The 24,742-nt window shown below is 40.7% G+C and overlaps 1 protein-coding gene across 4 annotated transcripts in view; it reads left to right on the forward strand.

Moving 5' to 3' along the window:
- Positions 1-24,742, forward strand: part of MDN1 (midasin AAA ATPase 1) — a 160,786-nt gene that overhangs the window by 83,031 nt on the left and 53,013 nt on the right. For all 4 annotated transcript variants that reach the window (XR_014267738.1, XR_014267739.1, XR_014267740.1 and 1 more), the window contains exons 41-60: positions 676-765; positions 861-1,124; positions 1,274-1,535; positions 5,071-5,230; positions 6,510-6,626; positions 7,565-7,773; positions 8,781-8,929; positions 9,279-9,490; positions 9,900-10,120; positions 10,966-11,079; positions 13,107-13,239; positions 14,257-14,372; positions 15,149-15,282; positions 18,253-18,410; positions 18,632-18,752; positions 19,119-19,329; positions 20,072-20,303; positions 21,042-21,168; positions 21,842-22,012; positions 24,507-24,721. Coding sequence is in view for 1 of the 4 variants with exons in the window: in XM_082475781.1 (XP_082331907.1) it covers positions 676-765; positions 861-1,124; positions 1,274-1,535; positions 5,071-5,230; positions 6,510-6,626; positions 7,565-7,773; positions 8,781-8,929; positions 9,279-9,490; positions 9,900-10,120; positions 10,966-11,079; positions 13,107-13,239; positions 14,257-14,372; positions 15,149-15,282; positions 18,253-18,410; positions 18,632-18,752; positions 19,119-19,329; positions 20,072-20,303; positions 21,042-21,168; positions 21,842-22,012; positions 24,507-24,721 (3,416 nt within the window). In the remaining 3 variants the exon portion in view is untranslated. The remainder of the gene's footprint in view (positions 1-675; positions 766-860; positions 1,125-1,273; positions 1,536-5,070; positions 5,231-6,509; positions 6,627-7,564; positions 7,774-8,780; positions 8,930-9,278; positions 9,491-9,899; positions 10,121-10,965; positions 11,080-13,106; positions 13,240-14,256; positions 14,373-15,148; positions 15,283-18,252; positions 18,411-18,631; positions 18,753-19,118; positions 19,330-20,071; positions 20,304-21,041; positions 21,169-21,841; positions 22,013-24,506; positions 24,722-24,742) is intronic.

Raw genomic sequence — 24,742 nt, forward strand, 5'->3', positions numbered from 1 at the left:
AAGTTTTTAACAGTACTGCTGCTAAGGAAGGGATAAGTGAATGTAAATAATCAGTCAGAGAAATTACTTTGCTTGTCCTCTCTACATAAATATTTAGAAGGATAACAGTGATTTTGGAGTCAGACAGGCTTAGATTTGAAATCAGTTACCAGCCATGGGCAAATCATGTAACTCTCATGAATCCCCTAATCCATATCTATAAAATGGAAATGGAAATACCTATTTTGCAAGGGTATTAGGATCAGAAATAATCTATTAAAGCACCTAATATAATGTTTGGCACGTGGTAGGTACTCAGGAAACAGTCATTGTTCTTCATAAACTTCATGTTTCTCTTCTACCTTCTTTAGGTGGTATCTTGAATGATAAAAGCAAATTCATTTTTCATCTCAAGATTTACCACAGTTTCTATGGCTTTAATTTATGGTATTTTCTCACTGGAGTCTCAAAATAATTTGAGATTATGTGGTTACTCTTTTCTTAAGCTTCAGTTTACTTTCATTCTGAAGAATTAAATGCAGTCTATCCTTTTTATAAGAAAATTCAAAAAGATAAGGACTCAGAATAGTGTCATTCTCCTATTGTGTTCGTGTTCACTGGTATTCATTCTAGAAGGTTTGGCTCAGAATTTGGTGGAGTGATTTGTGTTTTGATTGTATCATCGTCTTCCTTTAGGTCATTGCTGTATTCAAGGATGTGTTTAATTCAAATTCTAACCCGTACCTGGGAACCAGACTATTTCACATCACTCCCTGTGATGTTCAGGTGAGGAGAGGAGGATAAGCCACTTTCAGTCTTCTATGGCTTCTGCTCCCACTCGCAGGCACACTTGTGAAAACTCACCGGCATGTCTTTTTCAGCTGGGCTACTCGATGCTTTCCCGTGGCAGCTACGTCCCTCCCCCGACCTGCCGGCCCCTGTTGCTCCTGCACCAGTCTTTACAGTCTCTGGAGTCAGTTATGAAGTGTGTACAAATGAGCTGGATGGTCATCCTTGTGGGGCCAGCCTCAGTGGGCAAGACCAGCTTGGTTCAGCTCCTGGCACACCTTACTGGTCACACTTTAAAGATCATGGCCATGAACAGTGCAATGGACACTTCGGAGCTTCTGGGTGGATTTGAGCAGGTAACTGATCTGCCTCTGCATTTTCAGGCAGGACACAATAAACCGTGTGATCTGGCTGGTGGTCTTCTGTGTTGGTGGTAGCTACAGTAGCAGTGTTCTTTGATTCTGGCCATGGGCTGTGCTGGGTTCACGTGCTCTGGAAATTGCAGGTTGATCTCATCCGGCCGTGGAGGCAGCTCCTTGAGAAGGTGGAGGGCACTGTCAGGACCCTGGTCAGAGACAGCCTCCTCGTCAGTGCTGACGATGCAGAAGTAGTGCTGCGAGCCTGGAGTCATTTCCTCCTGACGTGTAAGCCCAAGTGTCTTGGAGAAGGTGGTAAGGGTGTCACGATGGAGATTGTCAGCAAGCTGGAAGCAGTGCTACTGCTTATGCAGAGACTCAACAATAAAATCAACTCATACTCCAAGGCAGGTATGTGTGTTTGGGTGCGTGTATCAGACACCATTGCCCATATAGTGTCCACCCGCAGGTAATATATTTGTAAATGCAATGGCCATAATTTTTAAAATGAATTTAATGATTATTAACAATCAAAATTTGGAAATCTTTGTCCTACGAAATAAAATGAAGCTGATATAAAGTATTCAGAATTGGTGATCCTAAACAAAGGAAACAGGAAAGAAATTGGTTACTGAGTTTGATTTATTCTGTGTATAATCAACCACAGTGACTTGTATGTAAATTTGGTTTTATTTTTTGTTGGCCTGTTTTGTTTTTTGTTTTTTAATTAATTATTTATTTATTTATGGCTGTGTTGGGTCTTCGTTTCCGTGCGAGGGCCTTCCCCAGTTGCTGCAAGCGGGGGCCACTCTTCATCGCAGTGCGCGGGCCTCCCACTACCGCGGCCCCTCCTGCCGCGGAGCACAGGCTCCAGACGCGCAGGCTCAGCAACTGTGGCTCACGGGCCCAGTTGCTCCGCGGCATGTGGGATCCTCCCAGACCAGGGCTCGAACCCGTGTCACCTGCATCAGCAGGCAGACTCTCAACCACTGCACCACCAGGGAAGCCCCCTGTTGGTCTGTTTTTTAAACTTGTTAATAACTTCTCAAGAAATTGAGTATTTCAAACTGAAGAACAGAAGTCTAAATTGATAGCTAGGAATCTATTTTGTATAGAAGATGGAGGAAATTCCTCAGTTAACCTGGAGATATACAACTCTCATCTTGTAGTGCAACTTTTTGGGTGGTGATGAGCATGCCTTTAGGGGAGACTTGATTAAAGGTTAAGGCCTGTCACTGAGGTTGTCGTCCTTTCCAGAACCTGCTCTTAACTGTTGATTCCTTAGGAATTCTCAGTTATTCCTTGGGAATAGTTGATTCCTTAGGGCTGAAGAAATGAGACTCCCCTCTTCCCACTGTGTCAACCTTGTATCCATAGCTGTGGGTCAGATAGTTTACTTTCTTAGTTAAGACAGTGATTTCAGTGTTGTTTTGATCTGTCATTTTCCAATTCAAGCTCACCATTTGAATTTGAAATTCTTTACTCATTCATTCAAATTAATTATTAAATAGGTTAATGAAGTCATATATCACTTTATATATTTTTAAAAGATAGGTATTGTAAAACTCACCATTGAGGTTTGAATTCCTACTGAGTGGTGGACACTATGTTAAATGTGTTTACTTTTAACCCTCACAACAATACCACATTATAAGGAAAAATGAACCCCATTTTATACATGAGGAAATGGATGCTCATAAAAGTAAAATAACCTGCCCAATGCCTTCTTGTTACCGAGTGGTTAGACTAGGTTTGGGCTCCAGTCCTCTGTGACTTCAAAGCCTGGAATCTGGTGTGTATGGATTTCTTTCATAAGTCTGTTAAAATGTAAATATCTAGGGAAGTTCTCACAGCCCATTCTCAATACTGCTTTTTTTTTTTTAATATATTTATTTGGCTGCATCAGGTCTTAGTTGTGGCATGCGGGATCTTTCGTTGTGGCACACGGGCTCTAGAGCGCTCTGGCTCAGTAGCTGCGGCGCACAGGCTTAGTTGCCCTGCAGCATGTGGGATCTTAGTTCCCCGACCATGGGGTGAACCCGCGTCCCTCGCATTGGAAGGCAGATTCTTAACCACTGGACCGCCAGGGAAATCCCAATACTGCTTTTTATTTAGGATTGACTTTCATATTGAGTAATTCATTTCTTAGGGATATTGATAGAGTGAAAGAGGCTGGGTCTAAAACAGTTTGTCTACTACTCTCTTACTTTTGGTTAAAAGTATCTTTTCTTCTTCTTAACTTTATATCTTTTAATGTCCCTATGATGAACATGTGTGACTTTTAAAATATATTCTAGTTTCATATTTTATCTTAAATCTTTGTACATATTGAGCATATATATAATAGCTCTATTAACATCAGAATGCAGCCCTTAGGGACTTAAAGAAGCAAGAAAATATATCTAGGAATTTTTATTAGATTCTGGGCATTTTGAATTTAAATTGCTAAGTGCTGCATTTTGTTTTTTTTGAGGTTTTCTTTGGGGGGAATAAGGCAGTTGAGTTGCTTATGGATCATTTTTATCTTTTCAAGCTTGCACTTAAGCTGTTTAAGGTCAAGTCCAGAGTAACCTTTACTCTAGGGTTAAATTAGCCCCACTCTTGAGGCATGGCCCTATGGCATCTCTACTGAAGGTCCTGTGTGTTCTGTGGAGTCTCTTCACTTTGACTGGTGGGAACTGGAGTGTTGTTCAGCCCCGTGTGAACTCTGGGAATTCTTCAGCTCACAGCTCCCCAGTAACTGTCCTTTCCTTGGAAGTTTTTGCTCATGCTTGTGGAGTTTCAGCCTTCACATGCACGTGTAGATTATTATTGAGCCAAAGACTCCAGGAGCCCTCATCTGGATTTCTGGAGCCATCCCTTTGAGTAACTCTTGCCTTTTGAGCACCCTGCCCCTCATTCTAGTTGCTGTAGCGTCCCTGAATTCAAGTCTGTGACCTCAGGTCATTGAGGCCTTGGGATCTGTTTGAGTTTCCCCTCCCCGCTTTGCAGTCTAGAAATTGCTTCCAGGCAGAAAGCCGGCCATTATAGGACCTCCTTCCCTCAGGTGTCACATTCCTGTACTGTTTTCCAACATCTGAAAGCAGTTGTTTCATGTATTTTACCAGTTTTCTAATCGTTAAACACTGGGAGGTTAAGTCTAAACCTTACTATTCCTTCATGGCTAGAAGCAGAAATCCAACATATATTACCTTATGATATGAAAAAGGGTCAGGAAACAATTTCTTCTCTTTCTTTTTTAAAAAAATTAATTAATTTTATTTTATTGGAGTATAGTTGATTTACAGTGTGGTGTTTCAGGTGTACAGCAAAGTGATTCAGTTATATATGTACATATATTCATTCTTTTTTAGATTCTTTTCTCATATAGGTTATCACAGAATGTTGAGTAGAGTTCCCTGTGCTATACAGTAGGTCCTTGTTGGTTATCTGTCTTATATAAGGAAACAATTTCTAATAAGAAAGATCAATTGAAAAAGTTCTGGGAAAGGACTATCTAAACTATGAAGCAAATAAATACCGGTTGTTAGTGTATACGATATGGTCATTACAAAGGATGCCCTGTTTAATGACACTGATTGCATTGTGCCGACTTAACAGCGCTTTCCTATAGTATAAATGCAGTAATAGGTGGAAGACATTATCCTTCCGCATTTGAAAAATTAAAACACATAAAGATAATTTCCCTTCTCTATCACCCTTGAGTCAACTTTATCTAGCCATTCATTCAGAAAGCCATTAAGTATTTTCTATCCCCAAACCTAATTTTCTTACTTGTTTTGTTCAAACAAAAATGAAAATCTTTTTGTTTACCCTATTATGAAACTTTAAAGAACTGGGCCAGAAGTTTCCAGCCTTCTTTTAATAAACTCTCAGTTTTTTGTTTTATTTGTTTGTTTTTGATTGCCCTGGTTTGAAATTAAATACTGTGGCTGTGACGTTTCAGAGTTTGCCAAACTCGTGGAAGAGTTCCGAAGCTTTGGTGTGAAGCTTATGCAGTCAGCCAGTGGCCGAAGCTGTGGCACATTCGAATGGGTTGACAGCATGTTGGTTCGGGCCCTGAAGTCTGGAGATTGGCTTTTGATGGACAATGTTAACTTCTGCAAGTAAGGACCTTCTATTCAATCATGAGTGGGTCTGATTGAAATCTGAGATATGCATGTCAAAGTAGAAACCCAGGTGGAAGCTCTGGTTTCGTTTTTCCTCCCTCCCTCCCTCCTTCCCTCCCTCCCTCCCTCCCTCTTCATTGGTGTGCGCAGGCGTTGCAGTGTGCGGGTCTCTCATTGAAGTGGCTTCTCTTGTTGCGGAGCACAGGCTCAGTAGTTGTGGCTCGCAGGCTCAGTAGTTGTGGCGCATGGGCTTAGTTGCTCTGCGGCATGTGGGATCTTCCCGGACCAGGGCTTGAATCCGTGTCCCCTGCATTGGCAGGCGAATTCTCAACCACTGCGCCACCAGGGAATTCCAGCTCTGGTATTTTTAATCCACTGTTTTCTTAGCTAGAAACACATCCTCAGCTATATTCTATGGACTTCTCCCAGTGGTGAACAATGGTAGTTGATTATTAGCTACAGTATTTTAGTTCTAGCAGATAGTTTTGAGCTGAACCGAAGGCTAACAAAATTGGACTACTTTTCCAACTAACATCCTTTGAGTTACACCTTTGTATTTAACATCAGAAAGCTTCCTTTTGTTAGGGTTTTTTTTTCCTTTTCTTTCTTTTTTTTTTTGCCGCGCCACGCAGTTTGTGGTATTTTAGTTCCCTGACCAGGGATTGAACCCCAGTCCACGGCAGTGAAAGCGCTGAGTCCTAACCCCTGGACTGCCAGGGAATTCCCTGTTAGGGTCATTCTTAAGTACAGATTTTTGAAATGGAGGGTCTGACACAGGGCAGACATTTAGTAAATGTGCATTCAGTGTGTACCACTTGATTCCAAAGTAAGGAGAAGGGCAAGCGTAAGACTACTCTGCCTGTACAGTGAGCGTAATACAGGTCAGGTGATGGGCTTCTCTACCTGGAGCATTTTCAGAATGTTTCGAATTAAAATCCAGTTACCTTTAAATGGATTTGATAATATTGGGAAGTGGGGGAGAGGGAAGGGGAAAGAGAAGACAGTTTTATTAGTTCAGGGAACTTTCTATCATTTTCCTTAATTCATTCAACAAACATTTTGTGTATTTACTGTGTATGAATCACTGTGCTGTGTGCCTTGGGGAGTGAAAACGGGTATTGATAGGAAAAGAGATCTTGGAAGAATCACAGTTCTGTACGGGGACGTGGTCTGTGCTGAAGGGAAGACATGGGTCAGGCACAGTGAGAGGCCTGAGCCAGGGCGGTAGTCAGTGTGGCACGCCAGCCTGTCCCCCATTTGGATTCTCTCTGTGCAGCCCATCGGTGCTGGATCGTTTGAATGCTTTGCTGGAACCCGGAGGTGTCCTCACGGTTAGTGAGAGAGGAATCATCGATGGATCCACTCCCACCATAACACCAAATCCCAGTTTCAGGTATTTATGCCTCTTAAGTGTGTGCCTCAGAATCTGACAGCCTTGATGTCAGAGGTGACCATTCATTAGGGCCACCTTACGTATCGTATTTGTGCACTCAGTCGTGAGCATGTTCATGCACTCATTGATTTAACAAATATTTACTGAGGCTCTGCTATTTGCCAGGTGCTGGTGTGCTTTGGGGGGGCACAGCAGTAAATAAGAAAGATGGGGTCCCTGCCTTGGGTTGGTGGTGAAGGCTGGAAGCAGGGAGACCAGTTACAAGCCTTTTGCAGTTCAGGTGAGAGATGATAGCTTAGACTAGGGCTGTCAGATCAGTAGGACTTGCTCATGGGGTTGTGGGTTAAGAAAAGGAGGAAGCAAAGATGGCATCTAAGGTTTTGGCTTGAGTAATTGAGTAAAGGGGTGCCATTCATTGAGAAAGGAGAGACTGGCAAAGGAGCAGGTTTGGTGTGGGGAGGGTTAGCAGCAATCAGCTGTTTAGCTTTGGAGGTGAGTGTGAGCTGTCAGATAGCTAGATGCAGAAGTTGATGGCCATTGAATGTTACGAAGCTAAGTGTTTCTGGAGAATACACTGCTCCTTTTTCTTTTCTCTGTAGGTGAGTTAGAATAATTGATGAATTAGCACTGCCTGATGTGGGGAATATCTGAAAGTAAGAATTTTACAGTCCTCAGTACTAAAGTGCACTGGATATTCAATACTTAGTTCCTTAGGAAAATAGGTTTAGAGAAACTGATTTGCTGTACTGATGCATTTTGGAACTAGAGGATAGAATGCAGAGGTAAATAGCATCTGTACGTTGAGTTAGCAGTGTCTCTTTTGATACGCTCCCGGAAGATGAGCCACATGTGATTTGCCCTCACCAATTGTTGCTGAGCTGCACTGTCAGTTGCACTGAGATTTTGATTTTTTTTCCTTTGAATTGCTATACTACTAGACTTTTTCTCTCAATGGATCCTGTTCATGGAGAAATATCCCGAGCTATGAGGAATCGTGGACTTGAAATCTACATTTCAGGAGAAAGGGATGGGAGCATCCCAGATGACCTGGATCTGAAAGTCCTACTGCACAGCCTTGGGTTGGTGGGGGACAGTGTGTGTGACATCCTTTTGGCTTTGCACTCAGAGACCCGAAGTGCTGTTGTAGGTAAGGTGCTTGACTTCTAGGCCTCTGCAGGGTTTTCTTCCTCTGGAAGTTCATGTTACTCCATTTGACTGCTAGTTCAGGAGTTCTTACATTTAGTGTACATAGAAATAGAAATTACCAGGAAAGCCTGTTAGTAATGTAGATGCGCTTGGTACCCTTCTTCCCCAAGAGATTGGGTTCAGCAGGTCTGAGTGAGGCACAGGAATCAGCATGTTAAAGAATCTTCCTGGGGAATTCTGATGCGTGCAGTCAGAGACCACACTCAGAGGAGTACCTGTACTGCTTTTCGCACTGAGATTGGTGAAGTTTGTCCTGCAGATCTTCACGGTCATCATCAAATCTCTTGAAGGTTGAATAAAGAGGGAGCTTTGCATTGTTTAAAACAGACAGGTGTTACTTCTTCTAAATGTCCAAATATACAAGAAAGAGCAGTAATAATAACAATAATGAAAAAATAATGAAATGTTACTTATTAAGTAACTACTCTGTGTTAGGTGCAATGTTGGCTGCTTATTTAGTCCTCACATTAGCTCTGCAAGGTAGATTTCCATTTTACAGGTAAGGCTCAGAGAGGTAGATTAACTTGTCAAATCCAAACAGTTAGTAATGACAGCTGGGATTTGAAAGCAGGTCTATTGAATTTCAAAGCCCATGGTTCTTTCTGGCACCATGCTCATTTTGCCCCCTTCAGTGTGTGTCAGCTTTAGATCCAAGGGTCTTTGTGGCCAGGCTTTATCACATTAGTAAATGAGTCATCTAGTCACTTCCCCAAAAGGTACTGCTGACAGGGAAGGAGGGGAGGAGGGCGGAATAGGAGGCAAGGAATGTGAATGTTCCCGCAAGTTCATTGTGTGCTAGTGAGCCCCTATAGTCCACTTGGAAGGCTTTCTAAAATAAGATCTGGGTGGATTTGAGTGGAAGTTTGATGTGAAGGTGAAATTTGTCCATTTTCATTGGAGATTTTTCAGAATCTATTGCTCATGGATGGCACTATTTCTTCTTTATAGGTTCTCCAGCGTCCTCGTTGTCAACACTCATTCAGACAGCCTTACTCATTGTGCAGTACCTACAGCGAGGGCTGAGCTTAGACAGAGCCTTTTCTGAAGCATGCTGGGACGCATATGTCCGCTCTCAGGCTTCACCAGCAAACCAGAAGGTACTGTCAAGTGTTTCACACAGCTTTCTACGTTATAACATTACAGGTAATAGGAGGAAACTTTATTGGTGGCAACTTTAATGACCTAAGAGAGCCATCTGCAGTTATGCTCTAACAGAGATCTGGTATCCAGGCACTTTTCTGGAAAATAGCGTAAATGTAAATATTCCTTGAAACTTGCCTCTCAGCAGAAAAAGTGAAATTTAGCTTGTAATGTATATTGAGGAATGTGTCTGAGTGTTGTGAGAGGATCACAAGGGGTCTAGAAAACTACTGTTACCCTGCTAGTTTTTGGTAAGAGCACTTGTGTCTCGGTGCCTGTACACCTTGTGTTTTTATCTCCTACCAGCTTGTGCAGGCTTTACTGGAGAAACACGTTTCTTCTCTGCAAGCACATGAAACCTGGGGCAACTCCATTCTTGCCATGGGGCTGTGGCCAGATTCTCTGCCCTCGGCTCTCTCTGCTACGGAAGATTCTCATCTCTCTAAAGTCCGAGGCGATGGACAGATCTTAGCATATTGTCTCAACAGGCTGAGCATGAAAACGAGCAACTGGGCAAGGTTAGTGGAGCCTTGAGCTTCTGTGTCTCTTTGGCATCTTGACTTTTCCTTCCTCCCTCCTTTCCTTTCTTTCTTCCTTCTTTCCTTCCGTCCTCCCTCTCTCCCTCCCTCTCTCTCTTTCTTTCTCCCTCCCTCTCTCTTTTTTTGATGGTAGTGGTCATGACCCAGCATATTTGACCAGAATGTTACGTGGCCATTTTCCACACAGTTCTGTTGTTTGTTGTGATATTGCTCCCTATTTATTATTTATTATAGGTGCGTGTTTTAATTGTCCCCCTTTGGAGGGGACTCATGTTTTCCCTGTTAACCTCTTTGATACATTGATTGTAAAGTTATTGTCTTGGTTCTTTGAAATATGAAATGAAGATTTAACCCTAGTACTAACTTTGCCTATTGCAATGAATTTCAGGATTCAGCCTCTTACTTTGCCAGACTTAGAGAAAATTATGCAGTCCTCCCACCCGGAGAGCTTAAAATTCAATTCAGTTGAAATGGATACTTACTGGATCGATGAACCAGATGCTCTGGCTGTGGCTGTTAAATTGCTCATAGAAAGAGCAACCAATCAAGACTGGATGCTCAGAGTTAAATGGCTTTATCATTTAGCTAAGAATGTGCCACAGGGGCTTGGTGAGTAGAGAAACTTACTTTGTGTAATGAGGGAATTTAAGTACACTTACCCGGCTTTAGTAACTCAGCAGTTGTTTTACTCTCCGACTACACTGTTAAAATTACATCTGGGGGAGCTCCTAGCAGGACGTATATGACTTAGCATTACTGCTTATATAGCTGTTAAAATATTAAGGAACACATCTGCCCTTAGATGTTCCCTGAGAGAAATTTTTTTTTCCCCACGTAATCCTTAGCATTTCAGGATCCATCCAGCTTTCTATCAAATCCAGAAGGAAAATGTACTATATTATGTTACTTTTAAGTTTTTGAACATCCTGCTTTTTTTTGCTGTACTTACTCTGCTGCACATGCATTCTATCTGGGAAAGGGTTGCTTTTGGTAAATTTACTTCCCATAAAAGTACATAAGATTCTAATCTTATTTTCATTCCAGCGCTCTAAGTGGTCATGCTTGATTTCTTTGTACTTTTTTTTTCATTCCAAGAGAGGGAAAAGCAGCAGTTAACAACATTGTACAGATTGTAAAGTATAGGACGTGGAATTTGTTGGTAGAACTTGTTGACTAAAGTAATTGAGTTTACATGAGTCTTTCTGCTCCACGAGAACTTGTAGATAAGCCAGTGTATGTGTATATTATTGTGTGGTACATCGTGATGTCTAAACGTGTAGAGAAAAATTGTATAAATATTCGTATCTGTGGCGTCCTGTGTGATAGCTACTAGCCACAGGTAGCCACTAAAACGTGACATGTGACATGGCTACTGTGACAGCAGCTATAGAACAGAAAGTTCGAATGGACGGCACTGCTTTAGATGCTAACATTTGCTTCTCCTTCCTCCACAGAGTCAGTACAGATTCAGTTGGAAGCCAGTGCTGCATCTCTTAGGAATTTTTACTCAAATTCTCTCTCATCTGGGGTCAGTAATGTCATCAAAATATTACAACCAAATGTAACAGGTACTGCACCTGACTTGATTTCTAGCTCTCAGCACTCTGGGGAACTTGTCCATTGAGTTCATGGGAAAAAGATCTGTTACAGCTCCCACTTGTAACAGTTTTTTCTAAAGAAGACTCAGGGTATCCAGATGCAAATTCTGCTGCTTTTTTTGAAATTATGCATTTATTCTTCAGTTTCTGAAAGAGGATGATGACACACAATGTAGTGGGAAGAACACGGGAGTTGGAAGACTGGGCTCCAGTTCCAACTTGTCCACAAACTGGCTTGTTGATTTGGGGCCCATCATTCACACTTGCTGACTTTGTTTGAAAAATATGGGAATTAAATTCATTCTTCTGGGGTCCCTTTCACTTATGACTTTCTGTGATGTACTAGTACTGTTAACAGAAATTGTGATCTATTTTGAGACGAAGGGGAAACAGTACAGGATCAGTTTCTTCAGAAAATAGAAAACCTTAATGATGAAGTTATAAAGCCTTAAATACAAAGTTATAAAACAAAATCATAATGATAAAAGGAGTAGCCATCTGAGCTATCTAATCAAATGAGGTATTCAGAATTTCTAAATCTTTTTTTTTTTTTTTAATTAATTAATTTATTTACTTATGGCTGTGTTGGGTCTTCGTTTCTGTGCGAGGGCTTTCTCTAGTTGCGGCAAGCGGGGGCCACTCTTCATCGCGGTGCGCGGGCCTCTCACTGTCGCGGCCTCTCTTGTTGCGGAGCACAGGCTCCAGACGCGCAGACCCAGTAGTTGTGGCTCACGGGCCCAGCTGCTCCGCGGCATGTGGGATCTTCCCAGACCAGGGCTCGAACCCGTGTCCCCTGCATTGGCAGGCAGATCCTCAACCACTGCGCCACCACGGAAGCCCCAGAATTTCTCAATCTTTATCTGATGTTGATCAAAACATACTGTTACCCATTTGGTTTAGAAAAAAATATGCATGATGCTTTTGTGCTAAACCTTATGTTTACATAATTATAATCTTATGTATACTTATAATTACCTTATGTACACTAAAGGTAATGGGGTAAATGGTTGAGCAGAAATCAAACAATAGAGAAAACTTCTGTAGTAGTCAGATTGCGGCTGAACCTAATTACGGCTTTCCAATTATGAAGGAATTTTGGTCTTTGGGAACACAGTTCTAGAGTAGAGTGGTAGGTTCCCTTTGTAGCAGACATGGCTTGCCCTCTGTTGGCACTCATTAGCTCGTCTTCCTTTTTCCTTTTCAGCTGTGTAGCTCTGGATTGTGTAGTCTTGCTGGACTTTGGGATATGGGCCCCCATGTGTACCTTGCTATTCACAATAGGCATTTGTTAGGCTACTCTATGGTGGATGCCTTTAAAACTTGAAGTGCTCCACTGACCCATCCAGCTCAGCCACCATCAAATTAATGTTCCCATCGTTTTGTCTTACCTCTTCCGCTGGGCTCTCAACCTCTGGAGCGGATCAGAGTCTGATCGCTGCTGCTTTACAGAAGAGATACCGAGCTTGAGCCAAAGGAGCAAGAAGTAGCAGCAGCACATCCTGTGATTATAGGAATATAAGGAATATAATAATAACCATATAAGAAATGGTTTTTAAGGGAAATAATCTTGAGTTGCTTTTCTTATTGAAAGCAAATAATGAGATGTATTCATTCATTTTCTGCCATGTAAGTTCGTTTTTTTATGGTTAATGGCGAAAGATTGGGTAATTAAGCCCATGGATTCTTTCCCAACCAGAAGCGGGAGCTGAGCAAATGAATACATTTGTTGGAATGTTTATGCTCTAGCAGAGGTTACCTTTCTACCCTACGGTGGAATGAATTTTCAGGGCTAGAAGAAATTTTGCATTTAGAATGGAAATAGCGTAGAAGCTGTTGAACCCTACTTTTCTACTACCATGGACTGAAACCATTTCCCTGGTCCCTCTCTTCCCCGGCAGGACTCAGTGTGATCAAAGTAAAACAATGAAAGTCCTCAACTGAAATTTGCCAGGCAAGGAGTTTAACTCCAAAATTCTACCTTCTGTTTTTTAAACTAGATGAATATGTGATCCCTCTGGATCCCCGATGGAATATGCAGGCTTTGGACATCATTAGAAATTCGATGGACTTTGACCCACAAATGGACCAGCCTGAGCAGCTCTTTGCCCTTTTAGAGTCTGTTGCAAACAAGTAGGTGAAGTCTACTGTTCTGGGTGCTGTTTGCCTCGCTGTACGCCATGGCTTCACAGATTATACCTTTCCTAAGCTATACTTGACAGTCTTATGGGTGTTTAATTTTCTGAACCTGAGAAGTGGTGGGTGTCAGACATGATTGCCTTCGTCACCACCTCTCCTTCACGCTCCATGTGCAGCAAAATCATTCTGACCCTGACGTCCAGGTGCCTGTGAATGTGACAGGTTCTTAATAATTTAATAGGGTGCTTTAATAAATATACTAGTGAAGCATTAGTGGTGGGATTTGTTTTATGGTTAATCTTTTATCATAGGATAGTTGTGTTTCCACTCTTTTCTGTGTGATTCTCAGCAGTTCCTTGCATTTTCACATGTCCTTTCCTCAGCCATCTGTCTGCCCCGTCAAACGTTGGAGATGTACGTACATAGTGACCTATGGTATAAATTTACATAATTGTTATATAAGTTGATCTTTCCTCACCTTTAATTTAATGACCAGTAATATTTTTTAATTGGCCATTAGTGTAATAGATTTAAAAAATAATTTTGTAATTGAGGTATAACGTGCATTACAGAAAAGTACACTAATGATGACTATATATTGTTTTGATGACTTTTCACAAAGTGAACTCACTCATGTGATAATGTAGTAGCACCTCTGAGGCCCTCTTGTCCCCCCTCCCAGCAACTCCCCCTTCCTCCTCCCTAGGTAACTTCTAGCACTGCAGGTTAATTGTGAGATGGCCAGTTTTAAGAGTTTGCAGCACAGTTTGTCATGTCATGGCAGAGCAACACAGTGAGGCTGGGTGGTCTACCTAGCCCTCTGTCTTCCTACCCCCAGCTCAGTTGTCATCCCTCTTGCTGCCGTCTCTCTAGTCCAGAATTTGCAGAGGCACGAGGGGAATGGCAGGTTGAAGGAGATTGATGTTCCAAAGGGTTCTCAGGATTCAGCAGGTAGAGGCTGTAATAAGTATTATTAACCAATACCTATTATGTTATGGAATCTCATTTCAGGACAATCATATATCTTGATCGGGAAAAACGGATTTTTACTGAAGCAAATTTGGTTTCTGTTGGTGGCAAAAAGTTAAGAAATAGTGTTTTGAGAATGTCCTTTGAATTCCATAAAGGTAAGGACATTACCTTTACTTTCTTCACTTATGCCTCTGACTGCATAATGTTGCTGAAGGTGAGAGGGATTCAGCAGCTGATGCCATGGTACTGATTCCTTTTGATTTGCTAGCTTGAGTTTGAACATCTTCCCTTATTCAGTATTTTTGACTAAGTGCTTTTTTACACGTCCTTGATCTCATTTACTTTTTATAGCAACCATGAGATAAGCCTCATGAGAGAGGAAAGGGAGGCACAGAGATGCTCAAGGTCACATCTCTAGCAAGTAGCAGAGCCAGAACTTGAAACTTGTTCTGTTGGCTCAAAAGTATGAGCTCATAAGCATTTGGTTAAAGGTTCTTTCTTCCTCCTTTTTTTTTTAAATTGAAAAGATAACGGTATTTCTTGGAAAATATTCAAACTATTATAGAAGCATAAAAATGGAAAAAGTCTCCTCTCACAGCAGCTACTGTTAATAGTATATTTGTTTATATCTTCTCACATCTGTCTGTATTATCTATCCATCCAGTCATATACACACTTAGAATTCATATTTAAACAATTTTGTATTTAAACAAATGCTTTTTTTTTTTAATTAAGACGTTATGAACATCTCTAGGTATACACGACTAACTTGCTAACTTAATAATAGACAAAGATTTGCTTTCAATTTTGACGTTTCAAATTGACCCTTGTACTGAGAATAACGTTAAGTTGTAGATTACTGTTGATTTTGAAAATGTCCAGAGATTCAAATCTGATCAAATGTTCTTATTTTGTTTATACCAACTCTAAGATCCAGAGAGCTATCACAGCCTGCCCCATGAAATCGTGGTCAATCTTGCTGCTTTCTTTGAACTTTGTGATGCGCTAATCCTGCTCTGGGTACAGTCCTCCCAGGGGATGGTGTCTGATGCCAGTGTTAATGAGGTAAGGAGATGTACCTGTTTTTATCTTAAGCAACATATTTCTTGGCACAAAGATTCTTAGGGGCAAGACCAACTTCAGTGTTGTTATATGTACAATATTATTTGAGAAGTTCTTAAGAATTTAAATAGATACACATATTTTAAAGCTTTATGGGGTTATAACTGACATATAGTAAGTTGCATATAAAGTGTACAGTTTTGTATGTTTGACATGTGTACCCCCGTGATACCATTACCACAATCATTACAGTGAACCTCTCCATCACCCTCAGACCTTTTCCTCTTGTTCTTTTGTTTTCTCTTCTTTTTTCCTGCCCCCCACCTCCAACCAGGTATCCACTGATCTGCTTTCTGTTAGTGTAGCTCAGTTGTGTTTTCTAGTATTCTATATTGTTCTTTTGTATCTGGCTACTTTCACTTAAAATCATTTTGAGGACTTCCCTGGTGGTCCAGTGGTTAAGACTCCACACTTCCAATGTAGGGGGCACAGGTTTGATCCCTGGTCAGGGAACTAAGATCCCATATGCCGCATGGTGCAGCCAAAAAAATAAAAATAAAATAAAAATGAAAAAAAAATATTTAAAAAAATCATTATTTTGAGATGCATCCATATTGTCTTGTGTCTCAAGAATTCATTCCTTCTTATTGCCGAGTAATAGTCCACTGCATGTATGTACTACATCTTATTCATCCACTCACCTGTTGATAAAAATCAGAATCTTAACAGTTATATTTTAATTCACTTAATCCTTCTTAGACATGATTGTCACATATGGACTAAATTGGGCTTGAATCCAGATTATTCGAGTAATTCTGGTTAAACTAGAATTGTAGATCTTAAACTTTTTAGTCTCAAGGCCCACCCCCCCCCCTTATGTTCATAAAAGTTACCAAAACCCTCAAAGAACTTTTGTTTATGTGTTTACATGTATCAATATTTACTTTATTAGGAAATAAATCTGAGAAATGTAAAAAATATTTATTAATGTGTTTAAGAAATACAGTAACAAATTCATTTCATGTAATATGAATAACATTTTTAATGAAAAACAACTATTTTCCAAAACAAAAATTAAGAGGAGTGGAACTGTTTTACATTTCTGCGAGTCTCTTTAATGTCTGGCTTAACAGAAGAAAGCTGGATTCTCACACCTGCTTCTGCATTCGGTCTCTTACAGTATGTTGTATGGGTTGAAGTTTGTGAAGAAAAACTGGCCTCTATTTCATGTGGCTAAGAGATTGGAAAGGGAGGAGTATTTAACAAACATTTCATATAACTGTGATATTCTTCTTTGATTCTATACCACAGGTTGACAAGTGTTAGTTTTGTAAAGGTTACTTGTAATGTGGAATCTGAAAAAGTATCACTGATCTTGTCATGCGTTAAAATCCGTTGGCCTGGCTTGCACTTTGGATGGACTTTTAGCCTTGCATGTATGTTCTCATGCACTGGTAATTTGGAAAGTATTGTTCAGTGAGTTATCAGATCTTCCAAATGTTGACACAGTACATTTTTCAATATAGATAAATTTAAAGAGTCCCACTTATGAAAAATTACCATAAAAAGTTACCTCATGAAAAAATCTGTAAGTATTGGGAAGTTGTCAAGCTGTTAGTTTTTCAAAGTTCTGGGTTTTACTTGAAGGTTCAAATTCTGTCATCAGCAGCAAAAATACTCTCCTGTTTTTCTTGACTTGACAGGTTGACTTCATTCATTTTCCACACAGTGTTTGCCAGACACCCAATCACAGTTTGTCCCCTCCACCCCCCCGCCCTGTTTTTGGTACCATCAGTGCAAATGTCAACATAGTGAAAAAGGCAAATAACGTGACATTATTATGAAAACAGCTTTGACATCATAAAACCCAAAAGGAATCACTAATCTTGAGACTACTGTAAAAATACATAATTAGAAGGACAGCTAAGTTAGAGACTCACAATACCTGATTTGCATTAAGAAGCTACATTAATGAAAACAGTAGTTATTGTCATAAGGATAGACATATAGATCAGTGGAACAAAAAAGAGACTTCACAAATAGACCCTCTTATATGGTCAGTGAAGTTTTGGGGCGGGGGGGGCAAATATGCAAAGGTAATTTAATGGGGAAAACAGTTCATTCAGCAAATGGTGATGAAAAACTAGATATCCATATAATATAAAAATGAGCCTTTACCTGCTACCTTACGTCATATAGAAAAGTTACCTCAAAATGGATCGTAGACCTATACATAAAAGCTAAAATTATGAACTTCTAAAAGAAAACATAGGAGAAAATCTTCACAGCTTGAGGATAGGCAAAGATTTCAGGGCATTCTTCATAAAAGAACAAAATTGATGAATTCAATTTTGTCAAAATAAAGAACTTAATAGATAGCTTTAAGAAAAGGAAAACACTGGGAGACACTGTTGCTAAATCACATATAAATTTTATAGACAAATAATAAGACAGCCTAATTTTTAAAAATGAACAAGAGAATTTGAATAGATGCTTCTCAGAAGATAAATGAATGCCCAGTGAGAACTTGGAAAAATTGCAACATCATTAGTTATCAAGGAAATGTAAATTAAAACCGCAGTGCGGTGCCACCCACCAGAATGGCTAAAATTAAAATGGTCAACAGCAGCAAGTATTGGCAAGGAAGTGGAACAAACTGAAACCCACCTACACTGCTGGATGGGATACAAAATAGTGCAGCTGCTTTGTCAAGCAGGTTGGCGGTTTCTTACAACATTGCGTGTACACTTACCACATGACCCAGTAATTCCATTTTCTCTGATAACTGAACTTCAGATAATAAGAGGAAAGAGCTTTGCCTTCTCTGACTGCCTTAATATCCCTAAAAATACTCCAGTCGGATGCTAGATCTTTAACGTGTGTGTGTTGAGTATTGATTAATGATTGAAGTCAGTGTTTTGTGTCCTTTACTGGGAGATGTTTGTGAGCAGTTTTGGTTTACTTTGTTTTTAGATCTTGGGTTCTGTGCGGTGGCGGGACCGGTTCTGGACCGTGGCCGATACAGTAAAAGTGGATGCACCAGGCCTGGCCTTGCTTGCCCTTCACTGGCACTGGGTTTTAAAACATTTGGTTCGTCAGATCCCCCAACTCCTGATGAACCACGAAGACAAGTAAGAGTCATATTTAGAGTAACAACGTCAGTATCTACAGTATTGATGTTAAAGGGAGGAGGGTTAGGAATTGAAACGTGCTTCTTCTTGGCTTTACTTTGGTTTGTCCCCTTGGCCTGTTGGTGAATGTAAATCAGATATAAAATGTGAGTGATGTTCTTACCATCCAGCATTTCCCCCTTTCCTTACTTCCCTTCTGCCCTTTATCTCCTTTGTTAAAGATATTACAAAGAGGTTCAGACTGTCTCAGAACATATTCAGAATTGCTTGGGGAGCCCAACTGGTGGATTCACGGGTATAAAGAAGTTACAGAAGTTTCTGGGACGACCGTTTCCTTTTAAGGTACGACTTGGAAGCATGTAGTAAACACAAAGATTTGACCTCTTTGGCAGCTCTCCTGGAACGTGGGGACTGCCATTCAACTGTACTCAGCCTTGCTTGCAAAGCTTAATTCTTAAATGTTCAATGAGTACTATTAACTGACTTGTTAAATGTTATCATTTTATTTATTCTTGAGACTTTTAAGGCTGAAGTAGACTTTTAACTTTATTACTGTGAATATCTTGAGATCTACAGGAGTAAACCAACTTTATGTTTTATAGAATCATTAAGGAAATATTTAAAACATTTTTTTCAGCCATGAATAGGCTGCTAAAAAGAACTACTTTTCTCCTCTGTAATAGGCTCTCCTGGGTTTTATTGTTTCAGGACAAGCTGGTGGTGGAGTGTTTTTCACAATTGAAGGTCTTTAACAAAGCCCTTGCCATCAGAGAGCGGATGCCTGCCCTTGGGGAGAGTGGATGGTGGGAAGACATTAGTCGGCTCCAAATGGTTGCTTCTGAATGGACATTAAAGAAAAGTCTCCTACAGGCCTGGGGATTGGTCCTCAGAGCTAATACTCTGAAAGATGTCAACCCAGGTAATATGCTCTGGAGTTTGGCTAGCTGACAGATGTTCTAAGCATATCCTCTGCTCTGCAGCCAATAAGTTTTATTTATTTATTTATTTATTTGCAGCCAATACGTTTTTTAAAGTTTTCCCTTAGATAGTCTCCTTTTATTTATTTATTTATTCCCTGTATACTATACCGACCACTAAATAAGTATCAGGCATAGGGCTAAACTTTTTCTTTTTTTTTTATTTTATTTTTTGGCCACACCACGCAGCTTGTGGGATCCTAGTTCCCCGACCAGGGATCAAACCTAGATCCACGGCAGTGAAAGCCAGAGTCTTAACCCCTGGACTGCCAGGGAATTCCCTAAACTTTGCATATATTATTTAATTCTGTCATTGGAATTGTGCAGGTGTTAGTAGCATTATTTAACACAGCGGTTCCCAACCTTTTTGGCACCAGGGACCGGTTTCGTGGAAGAGAGTTTTTCCATGGATGGGCTTGGGGATGGCTCAGGCGGTGATGGGGGCGATGGGGAGCGATGGGGAGCGGCAGATGAAGCTTCGCTCACTCGCCCCGCTGCTCACCTCCTGCTGTGCGGCCCGGTTCCTAACAGGCTGCGGACCGGACCGGGGGTTGGGGACCCCTGTATTAACACATGAGACACTCAAGCTCAGGTGAAGTTGAACTCAGGTTAAGCTAATGGTCATGTGACTGGCTGTTGGGAATCTGAGCCTGACGACTGACCACTGTGTGTCTTTTTGTCCAGATGAATTGAAGAGTCTTGTGAATGCTCAGTGTTCAGAACTAAAAGCCAAAGGAATTTCACTTGGTTTTCTGGAGAAAAAGCACAGTGAAGCTTCCTCCCTGTCACAGCCAGGCTTTACCTCCTTAATCCAACTCACCAGGAGTGTTCAGCTCTGGCCTGCAATGGAGTACCTGGCTATGCTTTGGCAGTACAGAGTCACAGCGGATTTTATGACACAGGTTTGCCTGAGAAGGTGAGCCATCCTTCAGTTTTTTTTCCTTTGGGGGCACTTATTTTCTTGCAAGGTTATTCCGTGTATCCTACATGTAAAACAAAGCACAGCGTTGTCTTGAGGGGGCATAGTTGCTGAAGCAGAGGGAGGTCATTTGCCACTTTGGAAAGCCAAAACTTCTTGAAGATTCTTTGCCTGTTTTGGCTCCACTTCTAAAAGTTACTAGGTGTGGGACTTCCCTGGTGGCACAGTGGTTAAGAATCCACCTGCCAGTGCAGGGGACACAGGTTTGAGCCCTGGTCCGGGAAGATCCTACATGCCGTGGAGCAACTAAGCCCGTGCGTCACAACTACTGAGCCTGCGCTCTAGAGCCCGCGAGCCACAACTACTGAGCCCATGCACCACAACTACTGAAAACCGCACGCCTAGAGCCTGTGTTCTGCAACAAGAGAAGCCACTGCAGTAAGTCCGCACACCGCAACGAAGAGTAGCCCCCACTCGCCGCAACTAGAGAAAGCCCACGCACAGCAATGAGGACCCAACACAGCCAAAAATAAATTAATTAAATAAATTTATATAAATGAATGAATGAATGAATGTATGTATGTTACTAGGTGTTTTTCCAGTAGAATTACTTGCTCGTTTTTAAATAAATGTACTCGATGTCCTGTGTGTTCCATCTTCCCTTACATAGCAGTTTTCTAGCAGCTCATTGAAAGCCTACAGCCCACTCTCTCTCCCTCTTTATTTTTGGAGCAGGTCCAGCAAAAACCAGCAACCCCATATAGAGGAGGAGATAAGTCATCACATCACATTTTGTCTTAAGCACACACCAGTTGCTCCTCAAGAGCTTCGAGACCTTTGGTCCTTAGCGCACCATCAAGAGGTAAAAACCAAAATCAAAATCAAAAAACCTCCTTTACACTATGAGCTGATTAGATTTTCTGTGACAGACTGATTGCAGAACATTTATTTATTTAATCTCAAAAACTGCATGTTGTAAAACTCTAATCTTATCTGAATTAAGTTTCCAAGGGGAGAACTTTGAATGTTCTTTGGCAGTAATTTCCTTGGTATTTCTCTACTCTTACCACAGATTCATTTCATTTGGTTTCCAGTTAAATGAGGCTAAAATTTTTGCTTATTTTTATTTTACTTGCTCAAAAATGTATTGTCAGAGTGTTTTTTATCCTTCCACAAGAGTAACTGTTAAATGTGAATAGTGGTAAACTGTAGTTAATGTAACTTCATTAGTACAACCTTAAATTTTTTTGATAATAATGTTTTATTCATTTATTTATTTTGATCACATAATTGTGTGATTATTTTAATTGAGTTTTCTCATGCACTCTTATAAAATCAGATCTTATGTTTTATAAAATTATAAATAGGTTAAGTGACTTGACCAAGACAACTGGGGTGGCAGAAAACCAGGAACATTAGGATTAATAATCTTTAAACGCATGTTAGTTTTAGATGAGTCTTACAAGACAGACCGTGTAACGATTTATGGAACCTTTCTCAAATACTCTCTTATCTAATTATTCCTTTATCTCTAGATGTCTACTGAAGAAAGGATCTCTTTGTGGTCCGAGTTATTTAATTCCACGTTTACGTCTTTCTGGAGCAGTACTGTGACCACAAATCCAGAGTACTGGCTAACATGGAGCCCTCTGCCTGGTGTGCATCAGAGGGAGACACCCAAGTCCCTTCTGGACCCCACGTTAAAGGTTTGTCGCCATAAAATTATAAAAATGTTTGATGATAGTAGAAGAAACTTCTCAATGGATCTAGCAATGAACATTTATTCCTAGGATAGAGCAGTGACTAAGTAAGTGATTGCAATACTTTATTTTCTGTAGGATATTAATAAGTGTACCTTCAAAAAAGATATTCCATCTTAAATGATTTGGGAAATCCTGAATTAATGTAAAAACAATTTCCTTTAAAAAGTCTTTAATTTCTTTTCTAATTGAAATATTTTTTCTAATTATAAGATTTTAAACAGTACAGAAACATGTAGATATGTGTGCATATGTGTGTGTGTGTATATATATACATATATAAAAATGCATACACATATACATACACAATATGTATACATGTGTATTTATATACGTATATAATGTAGAATTCACTGGGAATAACCACTCATTGCTCTGTATCCTTCTGTTAACATGTATTTTTATATTAAATACATATGTAAACTAAAACAAGGCCACCTTCTTGGTTCACATGATATGTCGTGGAAATTTGCACCTATCATTCCAGCTTATTCTTTTTAAGGTATTCCACTGTACGAATGTGCTGGAATGCATTTAATCACTTTCTTCTTGATAAGCATTGAGGTTTCTTGCCTTGTCCTCCCCCTTCCTGTAGCAAACATACCTGCATCAACTACCCTTGTATAAGCCTTTGTCCACTTGTCTGAGTATTTCTGTGGATGTGTGACGAGAATTGGAATTTAACCCTTGGCCAAAGTGTCTTCACATTTAAAGAGATTTGTAAATATTATCAGAATGTCTAGGGAAGTAGGTTTTTGTTTTTTCACTTTTTAAACCTGCAAGGAGACAGTGAAGAGGGAGAACATGAAGTCAGGATGACCACGGCGGACTTGGGACTAGAGCACGTTTCACTTATCTTATATCCTGTGTTTCCGTATCTTTGCCCCACTAGGTGTTATTAACACTTTAAATTATTGCCAGTCATACAATTAAAAAAAAAATCTCATTTTGATATGTATTCCTTTGATTATTATTCAGGTTGAATGTCTTTACATATGTATATTGATTGCTTTTATTTCTTTCTCTGAATTTTCCAGTCATGTTTATTGCTCATTTTGTTAAAAAAAAAAGTCATTAATCATCATTTTATTATTGAACTTCTCTTTATATATTATGGATATTAAACCTTTACCCAGCATATATTTGGAAATACATTTCTAGTGTTCTGTCGTCTCTCAAGTTTGAAGACGTTTTCTTATATCACAGAAGTTTTATAGTGTTTTCTTTTCAAATATGCCAGTCCCTTTCTACTTTCTGGCTTTGGTATCATGCTTTTTAAATAAGCCTTCATTACCCACAGAGTTAAAAAAACCATTTTCTCATATTTTCTGTTTTTTTTTTTTTTTTTTTTTCCGGCTGCGTTGGGTCTTTATTGCTGCGCGTGGGCTTTCTGTAGTTGGCGGCGAGCAGGAGCTACTCTTCATTGCGGTGCGCAGGCTTCTCATTGCGGTGTCTTCTCTGGTTGTGGAGCATGGGCTCAGTAGTTGTGGCGCACAGGCTTCAGTAGTTGTGGCTCGCGGGCTCTAGAGTGCAGGCTCAGTAGTTGTGGCACACGGGCTTAGTTGCTCCACGGCATGTGGGATCTTCCCAGACCTGGACTCGAACCCATGTTCCCCTGCACTGGCAGGCGGATTCTTAACCACTGCGTCACCAGGGAAGCCCTCATATTTTCTGTTTTTGTTTTTGTTTTATGTTTACATCAGTCTCATCTGGGTATCTCGTTTTGTGAGGTGCGGATGCAAATTTTTTATTTTATACAAACAAGCATATCCAAAAGCAGTATTAACAACACCAGTTTTGACTAGTTCATCCTTTCCATCTCTTTTGAAATGCCATCTCTGTCATAACACCTTATTCCCACGATGTTCATGGATTTATTTTTGGACTCAGTTCTGTTCCATTGCTCCGTCAAGATTGATTTCTTTAGTGTAAAACATCTCTCAAAGCTTTTAGTGTTAAACCTTACGGGTCCCCAAGAGTTGCATAGAGTCAGGTTTGCTCTCATGTATATTTGACCCACTAACCCTTTGTTCGTGGACAGCTGTTCCTGTGTCCCAGGTTAACAGTCCAGGGAGACAGGCTTGTCCCTGGCTCTTCTGTTTGTCTTCCAACTCCTTCCCCTGCCTCCAAGTCTCACCTTCCTGCCCCCAGCTCTGCTGCATGACTGGTCTTCCTGATGCCCAGGTTTGAGGGGTTTTCTTCTGCATGACTAAAGCACCCAGTGCTCCTTGCTCGTAGAGAATGGAGTCCTTCAAAGGCCCACTGCACCCGACCCCATTCTGCCCTTCTGGTCCTGTCTCAGGCTGATGTTTACCTGTTCCTAGCAACCTGAATCTCCTTTTAAAATTTTCTTTCTTTCCTCTAAGGTGCCCCAGTGCTGCTTGTTGAAACCCTTTTTTTTAATTTCTAAAAGCTAACATGACTCCTCTCCCCTTATCAGGGTCCCGGAAGTCTCAGTAGAGCCGTGTTCTCCAAGTGCTGCTTTGAAGTCTTGACCAGCAGCTACAGAGCAAGTCCCTGGGATGTGAGCGGCCTCCCCATCCTGTCCTCCTCACATGTCACCCTGGGGGAGTGGGTTGAGAGATCACAGCAGCTCCAGGACATCAGCTCGGTGCTGTGGACCAACATGGCTGTCCCTTCCGTAGCAGAGTTCAGGTATTCCCTCCCCCCGGGTAG

This window comes from Balaenoptera physalus (assembly GCF_965194825.1).
Source record: "Balaenoptera physalus genome assembly, chromosome: 9".
Lineage (NCBI taxonomy): Eukaryota > Metazoa > Chordata > Mammalia > Artiodactyla > Balaenopteridae > Balaenoptera > Balaenoptera physalus.